At 39.9% G+C, this 23,013-nt stretch overlaps 1 protein-coding gene across 1 annotated transcript in view; it reads right to left on the bottom strand.

Moving 5' to 3' along the window:
* Positions 1-2,116: 2,116 nt before the first annotated feature.
* The window catches only part of LOC132901583 (cytochrome P450 2M1-like), a 32,544-nt gene continuing 11,647 nt past the window's right edge, over positions 2,117-23,013 (bottom strand). The window contains exons 2-9 of the mRNA XM_060944076.1: positions 17,167-17,329; positions 16,850-16,999; positions 10,509-10,669; positions 5,507-5,686; positions 5,088-5,229; positions 4,675-4,862; positions 4,387-4,528; positions 2,117-3,782 (exon numbers count right to left, since the gene is read on the bottom strand). Of these exons, the coding sequence (XP_060800059.1) occupies positions 3,598-3,782; positions 4,387-4,528; positions 4,675-4,862; positions 5,088-5,229; positions 5,507-5,686; positions 10,509-10,669; positions 16,850-16,999; positions 17,167-17,329 (1,311 nt within the window). The 3' untranslated portion in view covers positions 2,117-3,597. The remainder of the gene's footprint in view (positions 3,783-4,386; positions 4,529-4,674; positions 4,863-5,087; positions 5,230-5,506; positions 5,687-10,508; positions 10,670-16,849; positions 17,000-17,166; positions 17,330-23,013) is intronic.

Below are 23,013 nucleotides of genomic sequence, written 5' to 3'. Positions count from 1 at the left end.
ACTGCAAACGGGACTTCTTATGCCTGTCTTTCAACAATGGCTTTCTTCTTGCCACTCTTCCAAAAAGGCCAGATTTGTGGAGTGTACGACTTATAGTTGTCCTGTGCACAGATTCTCCCACCTGAGCTGTGGATTTCTGCAGCTCCTCCAGAGTGATCATGGGCCTCTTGGCTGCTTCTCTGACCAGTGCTCTCCTTGCTCGCTCTGTCAGTTTAGATGGACGGCCATGTCTTGGTAGGTTTGCAGTTGTGCCATACTTTTTCCATTTTTGAATGATGGATTGAACAGTGCTTCTTGAGATGTTCAGAGCTTGGGATATTTTTTAATAACCTAACCCTGCTTTAAACTTCTCCAGAACTTTATCCCTGACCTGTCTGGTGAGTTCTTTGGTCTTCATGATGCTGTTTGTTCTTCAGTGTTCTCTAACAAACCACTGAGGCCTTCACAGAACAAGTGTATTTATGCTGAGAGTAAATTACACACAGTAGGACTCTATTAACTAATTAGATGACTTCTGAAGGCAATTGATTGCACTGGATTGTATTTAGAGGTATCAGAGGACAGGGGGCTGAATACTAATGCACACCACATTTTTCAGATTTTTGTTTGTTTAAAATTTTGAAGACCATTTATCATTTTCGTTTCACTTCACAATTACCATATGTGCTACTCTGTGTTGGTCTATCACATAAAATCTCAATAAAAAACTTTTAAGTTCATGGTTGTAAGGTGGAAAAATGTGAAAAAGTTCAAGGGGTATGAATACTTTTTCAAGGCACTGTATACTCTACTAACAGCCTGTCAGTGAGTGGGGCTTCTCTGGATCTATTTCCCTTACAGGAGCAAAGATAAACAAAACTTTTGGCCATATTGTGTCTGAAATGTCAGTGACTCAATATTAATTTCTTGTTTATAGAACAGTTGTATAACAGCAATATCACGTGGTCATACATGTCAACCTATACAGAATGTCCATATTTTATACGGATTTGATACAAGTTATACGGATTCTTTTAAAAAAACTTTAATATTTATTTAGAGCTATAATCAATTCCCACGATGATCAAAGAGCGCATAACATTTACAAACGTACTGTACACCACAGAAAGCACAAACAGCCAGTAAAGAGTCTTATGAAATCGTGCATTATCTTGTGGTAACGAGACTTCGTTCCACTTTTGATCATGCGCACACCAGATTGCGAGAATCCCGCCAACCGGGAAGTAACATTTTGTTTGAAACGCGTATTTCCACCTGAGCGACTTTCACTAGCAACTGAAAAGATTCTGAATGGGCACTCCGGCAAGATCAACACAGCTAGACACTTGCTGTGACATGCAGCCTAGTGAGGTATTGGTGCAGAGTGCTAAAAAAGCTGTGATGGAGTACAATTCAGAACATTAGAGTGACACTTTGTGTTTTTGTCAAACATTGGAGCTTTGTATTCATTCTGAAGGTTTATTGTTATTAATATAGAATAAAAAGTAACTTGGATATATCATTGTTAATTATCATTCAATTTTTAGGTAAATTATTTTAATTTGCATCTTATAAGGATTTTATAAGGGAAATATGGATTTTGGAGGTTGGTTATACAGGTTTGATTGACCAAAGGTTGACATGTATGCGTGGTTATATTGAACATTGCCATGACTGTGAATAGCTTTGGCCAAATCACAGCTGTACCAATATTCAGTTCACACACACACACACACATTTGATTGTGCAATATTGCTTAGTTAGAACCCCTTTTTTGTTTTAAAAAAGTAAGCACCGTTTGAAAAGAAATGTTTAAACATCTAATTTATCCAGTACTGCTATAGTCACAAGGGAAAAAAACAAGTAATCGTTTATTTCAGTTTAGCTTTAGTTTTATTATGTTTTTAAACCCAACAGTGAAGAAATTCTCAGAATATGCCTTATCAAGCTTTGATCAGAAGTAAATTATACATTAATTGTTAAAAGAAATATTATAAGTGGCATGGTGGTGTAGTGGTTAGCGCTGTCGCCTCACAGCAAGAAGGTCCGGGTTCAAGCCTCATGGCCAGCGAGGGCCTTTCTGTGTGGAGTTTGCATGTTCTCCCCGTGTCCGCATGGGTTTCCTCTGGGTGCTCCGGTTTCCCCCACAGTCCAAAGACATGCAGGTTAGGTTAACTGGTGACTCTAAATTGACCGTAGGTGTGAATGTGAGTGTGAATGGTTGTCTGTGTTTATGTGTCAGCCCTGTGATGACCTGGCGACTTGTCCAGGGTGTACCCCGCCTTTCGCCCGTAGTCAGCTGGGATAGGCTCCAGCTTGCCTGCGACCCTGTAAAACAGGATAAAGCGGCTAGAGATAACGAGATGAGATGAGAAATATTATAGCTGATGTAAAGTTTACAGTTTCAGTTTATTACTGGAGATTACTGTAGGGAGGCAGCACAGCAATAGTGAATTCCATACTGCTCTAATGTAATTCAATATGTGGCTTAAATTAAGTCAAAGAATTGGCATTCAACATTCAAAAGTTACATCAATGTTTATAAGAGGAAAGTTACTTGTAATCAGAGTTAGGAAGAAGAAACCTTTGTCGCATGCACACTTCAAGCACAGTGAAATTCATCCTCTGCATTTAACCCATCTGAAGCAGTGAACACACACACCCAGAGCAGTGGGCAGCCATACTAGAGCGCCCAGTCAGGGGTTAAGTACTTTGCTCAAGGGCACTTCAGCTAACTGTACGTCTTTGAACTGTGGGGAAAAACAGAGCACCCAGAGGAAACCCACACTGACACAGGGAGAACATGCAAACTCCACACAGAAAGGCCCCCGCCGGCCACTGGGCTCAAACCCAGAACCTTCTTGCTGTGAGGCAACAGTGCTAACCACTACACCACCATACTGCCCAATGCAAACTGGTTAAGTTGATTTTTCTAGGTGAACCATTGACTAATTAAGACTATTTGTTTGTAGGGAAATGTGAAAATTAAAAAATTAAAAAACAAAATTGAAAAAGACTAATACAAGGATATATGAATGAGAAGATGGAAAGCATTCAAATATATAAATCTAATAGGAATCTAGTATATTGCTACATGAATAGTTGTAAATATCACATTAATCACCACAAATTTGGCTCAGTTTTACGTGTTTTCCAACCTTATTGTTCAGCAACATATAAAACAGCACTTGAACAGCAGTCAGGTGTTGCATTTAATTTCATACATATGTCAGAGTTCTGAATACCGATGTGTATAATTTCAGTATTAACTTGTCTGTATGCATGTTTAACTCTACTCTGAATTTTGCTCTTGTTGCACACTTTCAAAAAATAGATACAATTAGAACTGACCTGGGTTGACCTAATCTGCCCGTCTTTGGACTGTGGAAGGAAACCAGAGTACCTGGAGGAACCCCACACAGACATGAGGAGAACATGCAAATTCCACACAGAAAGGCCCCAGTCAACTGGTAGGTTCAAACCCAGAGGCAACATTGCTAACCACTGCACCACTATGCTGCCAAGATCTCTTAATTTTTTTCTTAATATTTTTATATTATTGCAGCTGTATAATAGACAAAATGGATAATCAATATAGCATCCAGGAAAAGCAGTTGTTTATTTCCTGTGCACAGCATAGCACTCATAAAAACGAGGTAAACGGCCAAAGCTGCAAATGATAGGGCTTGTATCAATCTCTTCTGGTGGCTGAGTGGCCCTGAAGGTGAAGTGCTGGAGGAGGGAGGTGAACATAATGAAGAGTTCCACTCGGGCCAGAGATTCACCCAAACAGGCCCGCTTCCCTATGCAAAACAGATATAATGGAGGGATGAAGGTTACAAAGAACAAAAATTTCCCAATGCTGATGTTTGATGTGAATTAACTGAACCTCCTGACTTGTATCTGCATGACTTTATACATTGCAGTGCTGCCACATGACTGACTGACTCAATAATTGCATGAATGAAAATAAGTCTCACATTAAGTGCTGTATTTATTTTTCTGTCAGTATATGTTTGCAGTGAAACAAGGTATAAATAGAATAGCAGAGTCAATCATGATCATTTCTAGGGGTAGCCCCTGCTCTGCAGCTTATGTATTTGAGTTTGGGTCCAGTGTTTTAGAAAAAAAAAATCTAATGTGACCTTATATCAAAAGGTTAGCTTAAGTTACTACTTTATACAAGTGATTCTCTGTGATTTCTCTTTAAAGGCTAATTAAAGGCCAAGGCCTTTACATTTCCACAAAAATCATAGGAGATAGTAGAAAGGCCTGATCTGAAAAGCACTAGATATACTGTAAAGATCCACTCAGAACACTAATTGTAAATGAGGTAAATTTAATTGTAAATATTGTAAATTTACACTAATTGTAAATCCATGATGCACATCCTAGGTTTGTGCTCACCCATTCCAAACACAACGAAAGCATCATTTCTTTTGAATTGTCCCTCTTCATCTAGGAAGTTCTCTGGGTCAAAATTGTCAGGGTTCTTCCATAGCTTAGGGTCAGAAAGCACAGAACACAGCAAAGGAAGAACAATGGTTCCCTGAAGAAGAAGAAGAAGAAGAAGAAGAATCACAGAACTTTCAGCAAAGAAAGTGGGAAAGGTTTAAAAAAAAGACCTTGAAATTATTGTGCAATAAATTATGCATATAAAGCTTTGAAGGTCACACTGTGCATAAGTCAAGGTACCTTGGGTATGAGATAGTTCTTAAACTCAGTGTCATGGAAGATTTTATGTGGAACAGCAATAGGAGCAATATCCAAGGTGCGCTGAACTTCATGAATGACTGCATCTGTATATGGCATGTTCTGTCTGTCATCGATGGAAGGGCACCTGTCTCTCCCCACCACCTTATCAATCTCCTTCTGGACTCGTGCTATTCAAGATAACGTGTATAACACAGCATGACACATGTATCAAATACTTACATATCAAAGAATCACAGCACTAATACTATGTCATAGGAACATCATTCTGTAAATGCATTCCACAACCGATATTGACTGGTCCACTAGAAATGCTTTATTCTACAAGTAATGCTGTTTGGGGTAATACATCTATGTCTAAACCAGAAACATGCAAAGTGATGTCAACACTTTACCTTGGATATCTGGGTGCTTCATCATTAGCAGCAGACTCTGACTGATTGTAGAAGCGGTAGTCTCAATGCCAGCATTACACAAGCTCCACACTGTGCCCACTAAATTATTCATATGAAATTCTGTCCTTGGGTTATGTTTCTCCTGCAAAAGAGACCTATTTTACCCATCTGTATCTGCTTACTGGGACAGAAATATGCTAGCCTTTGGAATATGTCTGTGTACAGTGCAAGACCAGGGTTAAAATTATTAATTTGAGAGTCTTTCTATTCTTATTTCAATATCTTATAATGATATTTCAAAATGTATTGTTTTGTGCCAACCACAGAATAGTCAATGCTGAAGAATTATGAGACAGAGTTATTATGGCTGTTTAACAACATGCAGTACAACATTAATACCATGCAAAAAGGGATTTTACCGCTTCAATTTGGAAAAGGAAAGCCTCAATGAAATCTTTAGGGGGTGAAGAAAGATCCAATGTCTTCATCCGTGCCTCTGCTTCAAGCTTAATTAAACCTCTGACCTTTTCTATTTTTGAAAACATGTCACGGAGCGGTCCAAGAGAAAGGCTCACAATTTTGGGAAATATATTATAGGCCTGTGGGGGGGAGATAAAGAAAGAGGTGGATATATGTGTTACATAAACTGTGCATTAAATTCAGTCATCCTGGGGTATGATGTCACATGGAGTCACAGATCACTGGCAGCAGACATTCCAGCTGAACTGGCAGATGAACACTCCAGCCTTTCCTGGCTACTAATCATCATCTGTAATGAAAGACTCTTGAAATACCTCAGACACAGAGAATCATTTTATGCCAATTGCTCTCAGAAATGTTGTACATTTATTATGTTTAATCATGCCTTGCTTTGTCTGACCTTGCTTCACTTTTCTAGTAATCTATGCATTGCTTTTTGCATTAGCAGCATGTTTATGTCTGTTTTGTTAGTTCTGAGTTTGTTCAGTTTATGTATCTCATTATATAATTTCTCATAAGCTTGGCTTCATTAGCTTATCAAGTTCTTTACCTTATAGTTGATTTATTATAATATTATTCTACTTATATTAAAAGTTTAGATCCCTGCTGTTTGACTTAACTTGGAAATTTTTTTTCTTCATTTGGATGTGTACTAGCCTTTGTTCTAGTCTGTTCTCGATTTTTCGTATTCTTCACCAATGGCCAGAGCTGATTTGGTATGATCCTTGTCCCCAAAGTTTTGAGGTTTTTCCTCTTAGAATAAATGCACTTCAATTAAAGTTTAGATTTGCTGTCATAGACTGGCATCAAACCAGGGTAAAGTTCCCCCTAACACCCAATGCTCCCCAGAAATAGGCTCAAGATCTGTGATGACTCTGAATAAGATAAAGTAGCTGATGTAGAAAAAGTAATGAATATATATATATATATATATATATATATATATATATATATATATATATATATATATATATATATATATATGAGTGATTCCACGCTTATGGGTACTGAAATGGGGACATGAACTTATTTTTAAAAATTCACCTAAAACCATTTCTTTTTTTTACCATCAGGTCACAAAACATGTAATCTTTAATGAATGATATGGTAAAAGATAACTTTAATTTTCTGAGATGTAATAAAAACACATTTATATGCCAGAGTCAGAACGTAACAGAAGTGTTGTGGACATATATATTCTCAATTTTAACAATGTAGAATTACTTTTTGAAACATAGGAAGGTGATGTTTTAGCAAATATAATTAATAAACATGTGTAGTAGAATAAACATACACATTCTTTCAATAAGATTAACATGGTATATACTGTAGCTAGATTGTGATCAATTTGTAACAGACGCGAGTGTTAGGACTTGGACTGTTTTGGCCTCTAGAGGCCGCTGTTATTTCCTTTTCGTGTCATATTTATTTTGGCCTCTAGAGGCCGCCACTGTTCCTGTGTTTTGTGTTTTTTTTGTTATTGCCTGTTAGTCCTAATTATCTTCACCTGTGTCCTTAATTAGTTTGTGTATTTATACCCCTGAGTTCAGTCCTCTTGTCACGGAGTCTTTGTGCTGTTATGTTTATCTCCAGTTTCCTTTGTACTGTGTTTTGTGGATCTTCTGAGCTTTTGCATTTTTGCCTTTTTCTTTTTGAATTATACTCTTTGTTTTTGTTTGTTTTGCCCTGGATTGTATATAGTGTACATAGTATAAATAAACCTTTTGTTACTTTTTCTACTTCTGCCTCACGCCTCTGCATTTGAGTCATTCCCCTGGTGGCCTAGTGGGGGTTTGCTGGATCATCACACCAACCAACCAGGTTCGAATCCCAGCAAAACCCTAACAGCGAGATGGACAATCGTAACAGAAGTAATGTAACAGACATCATTTTGGAACTCATAGGCTTGACTTTGGCATATAAATATGTTTTTATTACATCTCAGAAAATTAAAGTTATCTTTTAACATATCATTCATTAAAGAGTACATGTTTTGTGACCTGATGGTAAAAAAAGAAATGGTTTTAGGTGAATAAGTTCATGTCCCCATTTCAGTACCCATAAGCATGGAATCACATAGATAGATAGATAGATAGATAGATAGATCTCAAAAGGCAGTGAAAGGCTTCATAAAGGACATCAGAGGAAAACAATTGCTAATGTTCTCTTGGACAGTTTGGTCAGGTGACAATCTTAACAGAGGCATAAACACGTACATACTGTACATTTCTTTCGCCTTAGATGAGTCTTCTCACCTTAGTCATTTATCTCAACTAAGTTTAATTGCAAGGCATGCTGCAGGTGACACACTGAATGAGGAAAGTCTTGCTGTTTGGCCAGTGAAAAGATCAAAAAGAGAAGATTTATGCAAGTCTTTCATGGATTTCGCCAAAGAAAATAATTTACCATTGAATAAATTTATTTCTGTGTGTACTGATGGTGCTTCCTATACGTTTAGGGGGGGGATTTGTTCTTCTATGTGAACATGAGAAGAGACCCATCCTAAATTTCCACTGCATCCTGTATCAGGAGGCGCTCTGTGTTCAAACCTGTGGCAAGCAACATGGTGAGGTGATGTCACTGGTTATTTGTGTGGTCAACTTTATTGATACCTAAGCTTTAAAGGTGACATATTATACCCCTTTTCCAGAGTTCCCTGAGATCTTAATGAAATGTCCATGACATGCTTTGGTCAAAATACCACAAGGATAAGGCACTACAGCTCCCTTTTCACTCTGTCTTAACAGCCCTGTTCAAAATGGCCGATTTCAGTCCTGTTCCTCTAAATGATAAGGAGCCACTGATCACCCCACTTTCCTTCCACCAGCCAATCAGGTAGCACTTTCCTCATGAATATTCATTCAGAAAGGCAGCCACGAGTGGAGATACTCGGATGAGGGGGGGCATCATAATTCTAATGACCTCCCCTTGTGACATAGAAAGGGGAGCCATATCTGAACGGCTTGTTGAATCACTTGTTTTCTGAAATAGGCAGCACAAAAGAAACTTGCTGCGTTGTCTTATTTCAGAGTTTGTGGACTGGTAGGTACTCCAGATACCAAAATGTATGTCCACAAGCAATGAAAGTGAGTTTTCATAATATGTCCCCTGAAAATGATGGTCAGTTTAAAGCAATGTTAAAGTTGGGAGTAGTTATCCTGGCCTTTTGCACATGTGCACTGTTTGTCAAGGGGGAAAATGTGCAGATGTTTTATGGCCTGCCTGAGCGAAATCAGAACTTCTCAAAATAAAAGGTGTTGAGCATCCTAAACTAACTAATATTGAGTGACTCCTGCAGTTTCACTATCTTGTGAACATCACTGGCATCTAAATCATCTCAAATGCAAGGCATCAGAATTACAGTCTTATGCTTCCTGTCACATAGCACATAATGCAGTTTCAGTATTACTGTACTGACCATGTTTGGCTCCACATGGATCCAACAAGCAGTGTTTCTCAAAGAAGAAGTACATAAAGTCCAACCTACACTCACATTTAACTGATGGAAACCACATGAAGCTTAACCTCACCATGTATGAACTAGATTACAAGGTCATCAGCAACACCATGTAGCATCAGAAATCACATTAATAGTAAGAAGTGTTCTAATTATTATTGGTTAGCCTATAATGTGGGCGGCACAGTGGTGTAGTGGTGTCGCCTCACAGCAAGAAGGTTCTGGGTTCGAGCCCCGTGGCCGGCGAGGGCCTTTCTGTGTGGAGTTTGCATGTTCTCCCCGTGTCCTCCGGGTGCTCCGGTTTCTCCCACAGTCCAAAGACATGCAGGTTAGGTTAACTGGTGACTCTAAATTGATCGTAGGTGTGAATGTGAGTGTGAATGGTTGTCTGTGTCTATGTGTCAGCCCTGTGATGACCTGGCGACTTGTCCAGGGTGTACCCCGCCTTTCGCCTGTAGTCAGCTGGGATAGGCTCCAGCTTGCCTGCGACCCTGTAGAACAGGATAAAGCGGCTAGAGATAATGAGATGAGATAATGAGATGAGCCTATAATATGGCAACAATAATATTTAATCCTAATATAGCATAATAATAATAGTAAAAAAATGTAGGCTGAACATTAAAAATAGACACATTAAATTGTATTAATGATGATAAAGCTGTCAAAGAAAAGAAATCTAAAAATATTTGGCATTTATGGGTCTCCCAGCTAAAAAGTTTCCTGACCCCTGCATTCGAAGATGGGTAAATTGTGGCTATGGAATGATGCACATGGTCAGCAACAATAATTAAATATGCTGTGGCATTCAAGCAATGATTAATTGGTATTAATGGGCCCAAAATGTGCCAAGAAAATATTCCCCACACTATTCTTGGCTGACAGAAGTGGAACCTGATATGGTCTTCTGTTGCTGTATCTCATCTGCCTCAAGGTTTGACATGTTATGTATTCTGGAGATGCTTTTCTGCTCAGCACAAGTGAACAAAGTGATATCTCAATCACTATAGTCCTTCTGTCAGATTGAACCAGTCTAACCCTTTTCCGGCCTCTATCATCAACAAGCCATTTCTATTTGTAGAACTGCCGCTCATTGAATGTTTTTTTTTTTTATTGCACCATTTTGAGTAAACTCTGGAGACTGTTTTGCATGAAAATCCCACAAAATCAGCAGTTATAAAAATACTCAAAACGACCCATCTGGCACCTATAATCATGCCATAGTCAAAAGCACTGAGATCAAATTTTTTTTTCTCCATTCTGATGGTTGATGTGAACATTACCTGAAGTTGCTCGCCCATATCTGCTTGATTTATACATTATAAACCACATGACTGGCTGATTAGATAATTGTATGATGTGTTTGGTGAGTGTATACTGTATCTCAACATATGCATTTACATTATATATTTCTTGAAATACATTTAGACTTATCTGCTTATGTTATTTAACATGTATTTTAAGAATGAATAGTAACGATACAGTACCTGTCCAAGTGGACTACTTAGAACTTTGAAGTAGTCATCAACAGTTCCAATTATAAGTTTTAAGTGTGGGTCATTGGATTCAAATCTCTGGCCAAATAGGATTGAGCAGATCACATTGCACATTGCTTTATCAATCATGTCTTTTGGACTGAAAGCAGAGTCTGTAAGAGAAAAAAAAAAGTTGGTCTCAGTTATTGTTTGTAGTAATCAAGCTCTTATCCAAGTGTGTGTACTTGGTGAATTAGTATGAGATTAACTGTTTGTCTACTGTAGATCATTAGGGCTATATTTAAACCTTGCATTAAGGAGTTACCAAAAATTGCACATATTAGTATTTAGATGCACAAATTAATTACAGACTTAACTGCTGCTTAGATAGTTATTTGCTGTTTACATGAATAGCAGAGTTTGACCAAAACACAGTTGTCTCTATTATGCATGTTTCTGACGTAAGTACCAGCCACTGTCCAACCCCAGTATTGAACAAGTGCTTATAACCACATTTCACCCTAACAGAGACAATGTAAATGCACTTTATATTTAAAAAATGGAATGTCATTCAAGGGGAGTATTAAATATATACAGTGGTGCTTGTATGTTTGTGAACCCTTTAGAATTTTCTTTATTTCTGCATAAATTTGACCTAAAATGTCAGACTCACTCAAGTTCTAAAAGTAGACAAAGAGAACCCAATTAAACAAAAAAGACAAAAATATTATACTTGGTCATTTATTTATTGAGGAAAACATTGCAATATTTCATATCTGTGAGTGGCAGAAGTATGCAAAATTTTGCTTTCAGTATCTGTTGTGACCCCCTTGAGCGCCAATAACTACAACTAAACGTAACGTGTTGATCAGTCTTGCACATCGACTTGAAGAAATTTCATCCCTTTCCTCCATACAGAGGAAAGCTTCAACACTGGGATGTTGGTGGGTTTCCTCACATGAACTGTTCACACAACATTTCTATTGGATTAAGGTCAGGACTTTGACTTGGCCGTTCCAAAACATTCAAGCATATACACAGAACCATGGCCTCATTTTTTGTTTAAAAATGCCTTGAGACCTCAAGAATGGCACAGGAATAGTTTTAAGCATTAACAATAAATCTAATATAGTAATTTTTACGATTAAAATGATTCATATAGGTAACGGTCTGGATGACCTTGACATCCGTGACGTCACAACAGGAAGTCTATCGGCCTCATCGCCATTTCCGCTATACTAAAACACAGAGCTGACTGCAACTTCGATCCTCCATTTTTAGCTAATTTATCACCATGCTACGTAGATGTGTTGCTGGCAAGTGCAGCAACATGACAGAAGGTGAATTTACGTTGCATTCATGGCCCAAGAATGTTCAAACTGCAAAGGGTTGGACGTGTTTTGCGAGAAGTTCACAGGCACATTGGGCAGCTATGAAGTGGTCTCTCCTCTGCTCATTTTACTGAAGACTCGTACGAGACCTCTGATGTGTTGAGGAGCGTTGGCTATAAGCCCGTATTGAAAGAGGGTGCAGTACCAACAATTAAAGGAAAATAAAACTATAAGAAAAGGAAGAAAGTAAGTTCAGTTGCACCAGTTCTCCCAGAGTGTAAGCCGAGGGTTGTTGCTAAAACCCGGGATGGAACGGGACATATTATCGCTCAGGCAATGACCCCCCCCCCCCAGTTGTTGCTAAAACCAGTGACGTCCCATCCCGGGTTTTAGTAATTGCCTGAGCCGAGCAGTAATGGTGGAGTACTCAGTATGTAGAAAACGGAGAATGAGTGCACCAGCCATCTGATTTCTCCACTGTATATACTTGCCTCAGCAGCAATATCTCACCCTTATGTGGAAGAAGCGAATGAACGGAGAACTGAACAAACAACTGAAAGTCAGATTGTTTCAAAACAATCAGCCACAAGATTGAACTTCAAGAAGCAAGAACACAGATGGGTAAGCGCCAATTCTCATTTCTTTACCTGCATTTAGATTAATACACGTAACTTGTCATGTTCTCCCCGTGTCCGCATGGGTTTCCTCCGGGTGCTCCGGTTTCCCCCACAGTCCAAAGACATGCAGGTTAGGTTAACTGGTGACTCTAAATTGACCGTAGGTGTGAATGGTTGTCTGTGTCTATGTGTCAGCCCTGTGATAACCTGGCGACTTGTCCAGGGTGTACACCACCTTTCGCCTGTAGTCAGCTGGGATAGGCTCCAGCTTGCCTGTGACCCTGTAGAACAGGATAAAGCGGCTAGAGATAATGAGATGAGATGAGACATGTAACTTGTATTGTGTATTTAAGTTACCGGTATAAGATTATTTAATTTGCTTCAGAATGTGATTGTCTCATTTCATCTGATTATTTAATTAGCCTTTTACGTTTTATCAGTGAAAATGCATGCATGTACATGTATGTTGCATAAGTTATAACATCTATCCTGTTTTAATGAGAGTCAACCCACAATCACTGAAGTCAAATCAGTCTTAGTTGAGCAAGTCAGTAATGGTATTTCTTACTTTCACCATAAATTTTTATTTATATGACTTTGGTCTATAGCTGTCAAAGGCCTCGGCCTTAAAACCGGTTCCTGCTGTGATGTCACGCACTCAGGACTGGCTGGCTCAGCGGGGCAGCTCGAATGCCAACTTTGCAGTCGATTTTAACACTCAAATATATATTTTTTATTCCCATTTATGCAGCATACAAGAGTCAAGGATGGAGATACTATCCACTCAGAAATTTATTTAAAAATAAAGGTTCTGCGTATCTCCTTTAACATTATTCTTTTTTATCCATTCTTTGGTAAAATGACTTTGGTAGTGTGCTCAGGGTCATCGTCTTGCTGCATTTACCATGTTCTCTAGAGATTGAGTTCACAGATAGATGTCCTGGCATTTTCCTTTAGAAGTCACTGGCATAATTCAGAATACATTGTTCCATCAATGATGGCAAACTGTCCTGGCGCAAATGCAGCAAAACAGACCCAAGCCATGATACTACCACCTCCATACGTATTTCATAGATGGGATAAGGATTTTTATGCTGGAATGCACTGTTTTCCTTCCTCCAAACATAACGCTTCTCATTTAAACCAAAAAGTTCTCTTTTGGTCTCATCCATTCACAAAGGTTTTCCAACAGCCTTCTTGGAGAACAATGGTTTTCTCCTTGAAACCCTGTCATGTATACCATTGTTGTTCAGTGTTCTCCTGATGGTGGACTCATGAACATTAATCAATATGAGAGAGACCTTTAGTTGCTCAGAAGTTACCCTGGGTTCCATTGGGACCTCGCAAACTATTAGACGCCTTGCTGTTGGAGTGATCTTTGTTGGTCGACCACTCCTGGAGAGGGTAACAATGGTCCTGAATTTCCTCCATTTGTCTGACTGTGGATTGGTGGAGTCCAAACTCTTTAGAGATTGTTTTGTAACCTTTTCCAGCCTGATGAGCAGCAACAACTCTTTTTCTGAGGTCCTCACAAATCTCCTTTGTTCGGGTATACTTCCACAAACGTGTTGTGAAGATCAGAATTTGATAGATCTCATCTCATCTCTCATTATCTCTAGCTGCTTTATCCTGTTCTACAGGGTCGCAGGCAAGCTGGAGCCTATCCCAGCTGACTACGGGCGAAAGGCGGGGTACACCCTGGATAAGTCGCCAGGTCATCACAGGGCCGACACAGACAACCATTCACACTCACATTCACACCTACGGTCAATTTAGAGTCACCAGTTAACCTAACCTGCATGTCTTTGGACTGTGGGGGAAACCGGAGCACCCGGAGGAAACCCACGCGGACACAAGGAGAACATGAAAACTCCGCACAGAAAGGCCCTCGCTGGCCATGGGGCTCGAACCTGGACCTTCTTGCTGTGAGGCGACAGCGCTAACCACTACACCACCGTGCCGCCTTTGATAGATCTTTGTTCTTTAAATAACACAGGGTGCCCACTCACACCTGATTGTCATCCCATTGATTGACACCTGCCTCTAATTTCACTTTCAAATTAACTGCAAATCCCAGAGGTTCACATATTTTTGCCACTCACATACATGTAATAGTGAATCATTTTCCTCAATAAATAAATGACCAAGTATCATATTTTTATCTGATTTGTTTAATTGGGTAATTTTTATCTGCTTTTAGGACTTGTGTGAAAATCTGATGCTGTTTTAGGTCATATTTATGCAGAAATATAGAAAATTCTAAAGCGTTCACAAACTTTCAACTTAGCAAATGGTATAAATTTGACTTCACCTGGGAGAATTGGGCTTACATACATGCCACTTGACTGCATTAATTTGTGATTGCAATCTCTATTCCCAAGTGACTCTAAAGACCATTAAGACTGATTATCAATCTTAATAAAATCATATTGTAGGTGCCAAAGTCATGACTCTGCATTAGCACTACCCTGCATTGTCTACCTTTCAATAGAAATGCTGAAAGACTTCTCGTCTCGTTCTCGTTGTCTCTAGCCGCTTTATCCTGTTCTACAGGGTCGCAGGCAAGCTGGAGCCTATCCCAGCTGACTATGGGCGAGAGGCGGGGTACACCCTGGACAAGTCGCCAGGTCATCACAGGGCTGACACATAGACACAGACAACCATTCACACTCACATTCACACCTACGGTCAATTTAGAGTCACCAGTTAACCTAACCTGCATGTCTTTGGACTGTGGGGGAAACCGTAGCACCCGGAGGAAACCCACGCAGACATGAGGAGAACATGCAAACTCCACACAGAAAGGCCCTTGCCGGCCACGGGGCTCGAACCCGGACCTTCTTGCTGTGAGGCGACAGCGCTAACCACTACACCACCGTGCCGCCCCTGCTGAAAGACTTCATATCCAGTATATCAGAAATGTAAAACAGACAACACATGCTATTTGCATATGTTTATACCGGTATGCACCAAGTCCTTTAGTAATTCAGAGCCCTTGTATGGTACAAATCTGTGATTACTAACCCTTGTTAACTAAGCTTGTAATTTCATAATTATAGTTATCAATGCAACTTGATAGACCAGGTTTGTATGAAAGTTAATGTAAAAACCAAATTCACATGAGTATTCCGGAGTTTATGGCAGGGTGGCACAGCAAGTTGCATTACTTTATCACAGCTCCCAAGTCCCAGATTCAATTCTGAGCTTGAGTTACTGTCTGTGCGGAGTTTCTGTGCATGTCCTCATGGATTTCCTGCAGGTTAGTTGGGTTTATCCCACCTCCCAAAAGCATGCCAATAGCTGGACTGACTAAGATAGACTGCCCCTATATGTGATTGTGTGTGTTAATGTGTGTACATGCCCATAAATGCCTATCCAGGTTCTATTCCTGCCTCCCAGTGTTCCTGAGGTGGACTCCAGATCCACCACAACCCTGACCAGGATAAAGCAGTTATTGAAAGTGAGCGAGTCCAGAGTTTATGTCCCAGTTTTACTGGTGAAGCCCAAAACATTAATGTTCAAGTGGTCTACAATGTGTAGATTTATTCATTAATTCATTCAGCCACAGTAACCAAACCTGGTCAGAGTTTTGGAGGACATGTACCCTATCCCAGGAAAACTGGGCACAAGGCAGAAATACACCATGCTCACAGACACATACTCAATTATACCTAGAGACAATGTACATATTCAATCCAACCATTAGCATGTTTTTGGGAAGTGAAGGGAAACCCACACAGACAACATGCAAAACTCCACACAGAAAATAACTGGAGCTCAGGATCAAACCCAGGACCCCTGACATGTGAGCATGCAAACGCTACCCACTGCGTAGCTGTGAAATTACTCTTTTTAGATATTATAAACAAAACAGTTATTACCTTACCATTAGACAGGCACTTGCAGAGGTTACTTTGGTAAGGCTACTTTGCTTGTAGCTATTAAGGCTGGACAATGTGACAAGATTTTTCCCAGTACATTTGATTTTTACAATTGATTATGACAAGATTTAAAGTCCTAAACCTCTGCATATAAGACAAACAATTTGCAGCATGATGAATTAATTTAAAAATGCAGTCCTGTACAAAAATCTTAGACACCCTATTTTTTCACACAAATATTAATTTTAGGACTTCTGCACGAGATTACTTGTTTTTATACAAAACATAAAATGACAAAATGAATGACTTAAGTTAGTACAAAATCATTTTATATTTCTAAACATTACTCTTCCAACAAAAAACTTAAAAAAATTAATGTGTCAGGAAAGAAACCAACATATTACAAATAATGCAAAATCAAATTTCCAGTGACTGTGATCTCAGGGCTCAGAGATTGGCTTTCTGTTAACAAAAACAAAAGTCAGATGAGTTTCTGCTTAAATCTGATAGCAATAAGTCAATACCTCCAAATGTCCGAAAAGTTTGCACAAGACAGCTGGCTTCCTCCTTCACCTTATCCTCGATGCTCCGCCGACCCATCCCAAAGTTCTTCAGGTTTAACAGAGAGAACCGCCGAAGCTGCTTCCATCTTTCCCCACTGCTGACTAAAACACCTGGAGTGCAAGGAAAACATGTATAGAACTACTCCCTCAGTGTATGAGTGTAAAATTTTAAACAAATAATTTTCTTTGATCATTATGTGCATTCATATTCTCTCTCTTTAGTAACTTAATCTGGTTTACTGTTTAACTAGAAACTTCACTGATGTAAATGAACTTACCATATCCATTAGTGATCTTCATTGCGAGGGGGTAGTTTTCCCTGCCACTAAACTCATTGCCCATGCCAATCATGGTGTCTTTCAGGGCTTGGTATCCAGAGATGACCACAACGGGTGTGTTGGCAAACCAAAGGGTGAAAACAGAGCCATGCTTTTTACTGAGCTGATTGAAAGAAATGTAAGGAATTTAAGATTACAAATCTTAAATATTATTCCTCCATCTGGGAACTGTTAATGTTGTGTTTAATGAGTCCACAGACGCTTGACAGCCTACCGGGAAATTATCGAACTCTATACGTCTGGCCATTTTAAACTCCGAGACAAGATCTCAGGAACAGAAAATTGGTCAAGCTAATGACCTACTCATAACTTGAAACCTATTTCTAATTAACCAACATGATTTGTGACAATTTTCACAAACAACTGCAAGTGTCATTTGCTTATAAGTCCATGAAACCAAAAGTGGAAAAAACACATTTTAGGCAGAGCCTAGAAATTACTTCAACACTTTTTAGACCCACAGTGAACATTTGTGGAAGTTTCCTTTTATGAGTTTTGACTCTGTAAAGCAGGGCTCTTCAACTACTTTTTTTATGAGAACCAACTTATTCAAATATTAGCAAGGTGGCCAAAGAAATTTCAGAAAAATTTTAGCACATACATGTCAACATGAACAGCACTAAATACTCTCAATCCCATTTATCAACCATGTGTTTAGGCTTAAAAGGGATACACAGTTACAAATGAAAATTTGCCCATAAAATTTTCCATTAATCAGAATTTCAAAGTCAGGCTCATAGGAAGTGATAGCAAGCCACAGACACTCGTAGAGCTGCTTGTGAGGGAGGCACGGGTGTTTGTCACAGTCCTTTCATTGGCTTCTGGCTGTTCTTATTTTAATACTTGACAGTGCTGGCACTGAATCACTACAGATGAGTATATTATTTGCCACCACCTCTTCCATCCACCTTCATGCTCTAGAATTCTAATTCCACTTCAAGAACGTTCATTTGCTCTGCACTGTTATTTTCTGTCCATCCAAAACTTGTTTTTTTGTGCTTCCCCCTCTCCTAACAAGCCTCTAAAACCCTCTTTGTTGGATGACTTTCTTTATATCCCTTTAGGTTTACCCAGTAGTTGGCCATTAACTGCTTCCTATGGAGCCAAAGTGGCATTTCTCCTGCCTCAACCTGAAGAGCACACAGTGGCACTGTTTTCACTGCTCCTAAGCAGATTCTCAGTGTTCTAGCTTGAATGACATCCAAATCTGATAACACAGATACACTATGCAACTGTAATCAATTCTTGTTCGAATTAATGACACGTAAATATCATTCGATGAAGCAACATCAGCTCCCCAGTCTACCCCTGTCAGACATCTCATGACATTGATGACTTTCTGACTTTCCTTCACTTCTTACATGCTCTCTCCAAGTTAGTCTAGGGTCAAAATGGATTCCCAGAAAGTGAAAGCTTTCTACTCTTTCCAGATTATTTCCATATAACTTGAAAATTCATTCCTTCTTTTACTTTCCTATCAAGCATAACTAACTTTTTCCACTAAGAATTTAAAACCCCATTCTGTTCCACTTCCCTCCACTTGGTTTATCCCTTCTTACAGATTCTTGACTACATGTTCCACATTTCCTCCCCTTTTCCACATTGCCCCATCATCTACAAACAAGGATCTTCCCATGCCTGGTGGTATGCTATCATATATGCCATTTATCATAACTGAGAATAATGTAGGGCTTAGAACACTCCCTTGGGGTGTACCATTTTCTACCACATGCTTTGCTGAGAGCTCTGACCCTATTTTGACCTGGCTTGCCTTCCACTTAGAAAATCCATAATCCAGTTGAAGTCGTTTCCTGTCATCCCATATCGAAGAGTGTAAAACTTTAAGGAGAACCATGTGACTATGTGACATGACCATGACCATGTGACAGTTGGAGTGTCAATCACGGGACAGAGGTGTTGGTGCGGTATATAAGGAGCCAAAGCTTTGACTGACTTCATGGGTAAGTGCTGGGAGACTAGTGTGAGATTTGTCTTTGTTGTCTGTAGCAGTGCTAAGAAATGGAACCTATCATGAAAAGAAGAAAAAGTTCCCCTATTTGGGAATATTTTGAAATTATATCATCCAGTACAGAAAGGAAGCATTATGTGTAACGAATACCAAATTCCCACACCAGTGTGTATACATGGAAATATTTCTTTACACTCCAATATTCACATTTCCACAAGATCAACACATTACCTATTCATATTTTCTGTTAAAATGAAACTCATACAAACATACAACCTTATTTCATCACTTTGATCAATAACCACATTCATTAATTTATGACAATACATCACCTATCTCTTTTATCCATATACGTATTAGAGTGAAGGTGGCACGGTGGTGTAGTGGTCAGCACCATCGCCTCACAGCAAGTAGGTTCTGAGTTCGAGTCCAGTGGACGACGGGATCCTTTCTGTGCGGAGTTTGTATGTTCTCCCTATATCTGCATGGGTTTCCTCCGGGTGCTCCGGTTTCCCCCACAGTCCAAAGACATTCAGGTTAGGCTAATTGGTGGGTCTAAATTGACCGTAGGTGTGAATGGTTGTTTGTATCTATGTGTCAGCCCTGCGATGATCTGGCAACTTGTCCAGGGTGTACTCCGCCTCTCACCCATAGTCAGCTGGGATAGGCTCCAGCTTGCCCGCGATCCTGCACAGGATAAGCAGCTACAGATAATGGATGGGTGGATGGTATTCGAACGACATTCTGCTATTACTTCTATAACCCACAAGATGTCGCTGTTACATGACACAGCAACACGGACACTTTTCCCCGACACAGACATTACATGTATTAAATGGTGACAATGCATGAATAAAATATAAAATCTGATCTGTTAATTTATTCCTATTATTGGATCAAAGTATCGCTGTAAGCTGTGTGATCAGGTCCTGTCATTCAATCACAGCACCTCATGCTGTGACATGTTCATGCTAAACATGAAAATGTTGCAGCACGCCTTGGCAACACACAGCCAAAACATTTTCATTTCCCCACCAAATCCTGCAGGTTGTGCTGTGGTCATCGTTTGTCAGACTCAACCAGAACTATATATTAATTCTTATCTTTGTAGCCTAATAATACATTGGCATATTATCATGCATTATGTAATGTAGAATTACATACAATTCAATAAAATAAACCCAATCACTGAATCCTTGTTACAGATATCAGAAAGTAATACCTAAGACAAGGCATTAGTGGAGATGATGGTGAAGGATGAAGTCAAGTCAACTTTGTCAAATATGCTATACATACTCGACATACAGCACCGATGAAATTTCAGTCCTCTCTGACCCACGGTGCAAACAGGCAATGCAATAAATAAAAATAAAAATAGAATAATTGAAATAAACAATATAAACAGTATAAACACTCTAGATAAGAACTAGACATAAACTAAACACTCATATATTATATATTACACACACACACACACACACACACACACACACACACACTTGGTGCAAATAAACAGTCATGGGCACTTGAGGTATAGCAGGTAAACATGAAATAAGCAGTATAAACAATAAACTAATAGCTGTTAAGGTGAGGTAGTGCGGAATAGTGCAAATGAGCGAGGTAAAGTGAAATGTGCAGTCCCTGAGTTCAGTGTGTTAATGAACGTTGAGAGTATGTGTGTGTGTGTGTGGGGGGGGGGGGGGGGGGGGGGCGTGAGGGTGACATGTCAGATGCTGAAGGGGGGGCAGGGGTGTGTGCAAGCAGAATCTGTGGCAGGGGGCAGAGGGGGGAGGAGGGGCAGAACAGGGAGGGAGTTGAGCCTCCTGACCGCCTGGTGAAAGAAACTGTCCTTGAGCCTGCTGGTTTTGGCCCGGAGACTCTGCAGTCTCCTCCCCGACGGCAGCAGACTGAAGAGGCTGTGAGATGGGTGGGTGGGGTCACCTGCAATCCTAATGGCTTTGTGGGTGAGGCGGGAGTTATAAATATCCATCAGAGAAGGGAGGGAGACACCAATGATCCTCTCAGCTGCTCTCACGATGCGCTGCAGAGTCTTGCAGCAGGACACAGTGCAGGCGCCGTACCACACGGTGAGGCAGCTGGTCAGGATGTTCTCGATGGTGCCTCTGTAGAATGTGTGCATGATGGGGGCTGGGACTCTTGCTCTCCTCAGTTTGCGGAGGAAGTACAGACGCTGTTGGGCTTTTTTGGCCAGTGATACGGTGTTGTTGCTCCAGGACAGGTCTTCAGAGATGTGCACACCCAGAAACTTGGTGCTGCTCACCCTCTCCACTGCAGCACCGTCGATAGATAGTGGAGCATGCTGGGTGTGTGCTCTCCTGAAGTCCACAACAATGAACAACCAACCATTCTCCATTATAGAAGATGAGGGCTTCAGAAATTATTCAAGACTGATGAACCCCTCCTACACATTACTATCAAGAAAAATTCAAATCTATGGTGGAGGCCCATTACAAGGTCACCAGAGAGAAGGCAATAGCTGAGGTGAGCAAGGTCACTAATGTGAGTCTCACTGCAGATATGTGGACCTCCATTACCATGAACGCATATCTAGAAGTAACTTGCCACTACATCACTGATATTTTTGTCCACAGTCCTTTTGGGAATTAAAAAGTTCCCTCAATGCCACACAGCTGTTCATCTTGCCAAAGCCAAAGAACAACTTTTGGCAGAGTGGGGAATCAATGGTATAGTGAGAAGCCTGGTCACTGATAGGAATCCTAACATGATAGCTTGTGCCAGCCAATTAAATCTGCGACAGATCACCTGTCTGTCACATGTACTACACCTGGTAGTGATAAGGTCTCTATAGGACAAACACCAGAGCTGGAAAACATACACACTAGGGCATGAAAAATAAAAGGACATTTCAAGATGAGAGCGACACGATGGTGTAGTGGTTAGCACTGTCGCCTCACAGCAAGAAGGTCCTGGGTTTGAGCCCAGCAGCCGGCAAGGGCCTTTCTGTGTGGAGTTTGTATGTTCTCCCCGTGTCTGCGTGGGTTTCCTCTGGGTGCTCCGGTTTCCCCCACAGTCCAAATACATTCAGGTTAGGCTAAATGGTGGCTCTAAATTGACCGTAGATGTGAGTGTGAATGGTTGTTTGTATGAGTCAGCCCTGCGATGACCCGGCGACTTGTCCAGGGTGTACCCTGCCTCTCGCCCATAGTCAGCTGGGATAGGCTCCAGCTTGCCTGCGACCCTGTAGAACAGGATAAGCAGCTACAGATAATGGATGGATGGATGGATGGATGGATGGATTTTAAGATCCATATTGATCTGTTGAACCCTAATAAGCACAGTATGACTGAGGAATTTATTAATACCATGTACAGTATGAGTCTCCACCCAAAAATTGCCAGACCCACCAGAATTACTGACCATAGTGCTACCTTAATAGATAATATATTTACCAGTGATATAGATAATAACATAAGTGGAATATTAATCAATGATATTAGTGATCATCTACCAGTTTTTACAATTTATGACTGTAAACATAAGAGAAATGTGACAGACCATAAACTTAAGTATAGAAGAGTTAGGACTGAGGAGGCCATGTTTGCATTACATAATAATTTATTAATGCAAGACTGAGAATCAATTTATATAGAGAATAGCATTGATGGAGCATATGATAACTTTTTAAGTATATTCAAATTATTATATGATAAAAATTGCCCACTGAAGCAATATACAACCCCGATTCCAAAAAAGTTGGGACAAAGTACAAATTGTAAATAAAAACGGAATGCAATAATTTACAAATCTCAAAAACTGATATTGTATTCACAATAGAA

Source organism: Neoarius graeffei, chromosome 17 (assembly GCF_027579695.1).
Source record: "Neoarius graeffei isolate fNeoGra1 chromosome 17, fNeoGra1.pri, whole genome shotgun sequence".
Classification (NCBI taxonomy): domain Eukaryota; kingdom Metazoa; phylum Chordata; class Actinopteri; order Siluriformes; family Ariidae; genus Neoarius; species Neoarius graeffei.
Note: the sequence above shows the minus strand (reverse complement) of the source record. Positions and strands in the feature narration are given on the sequence as shown.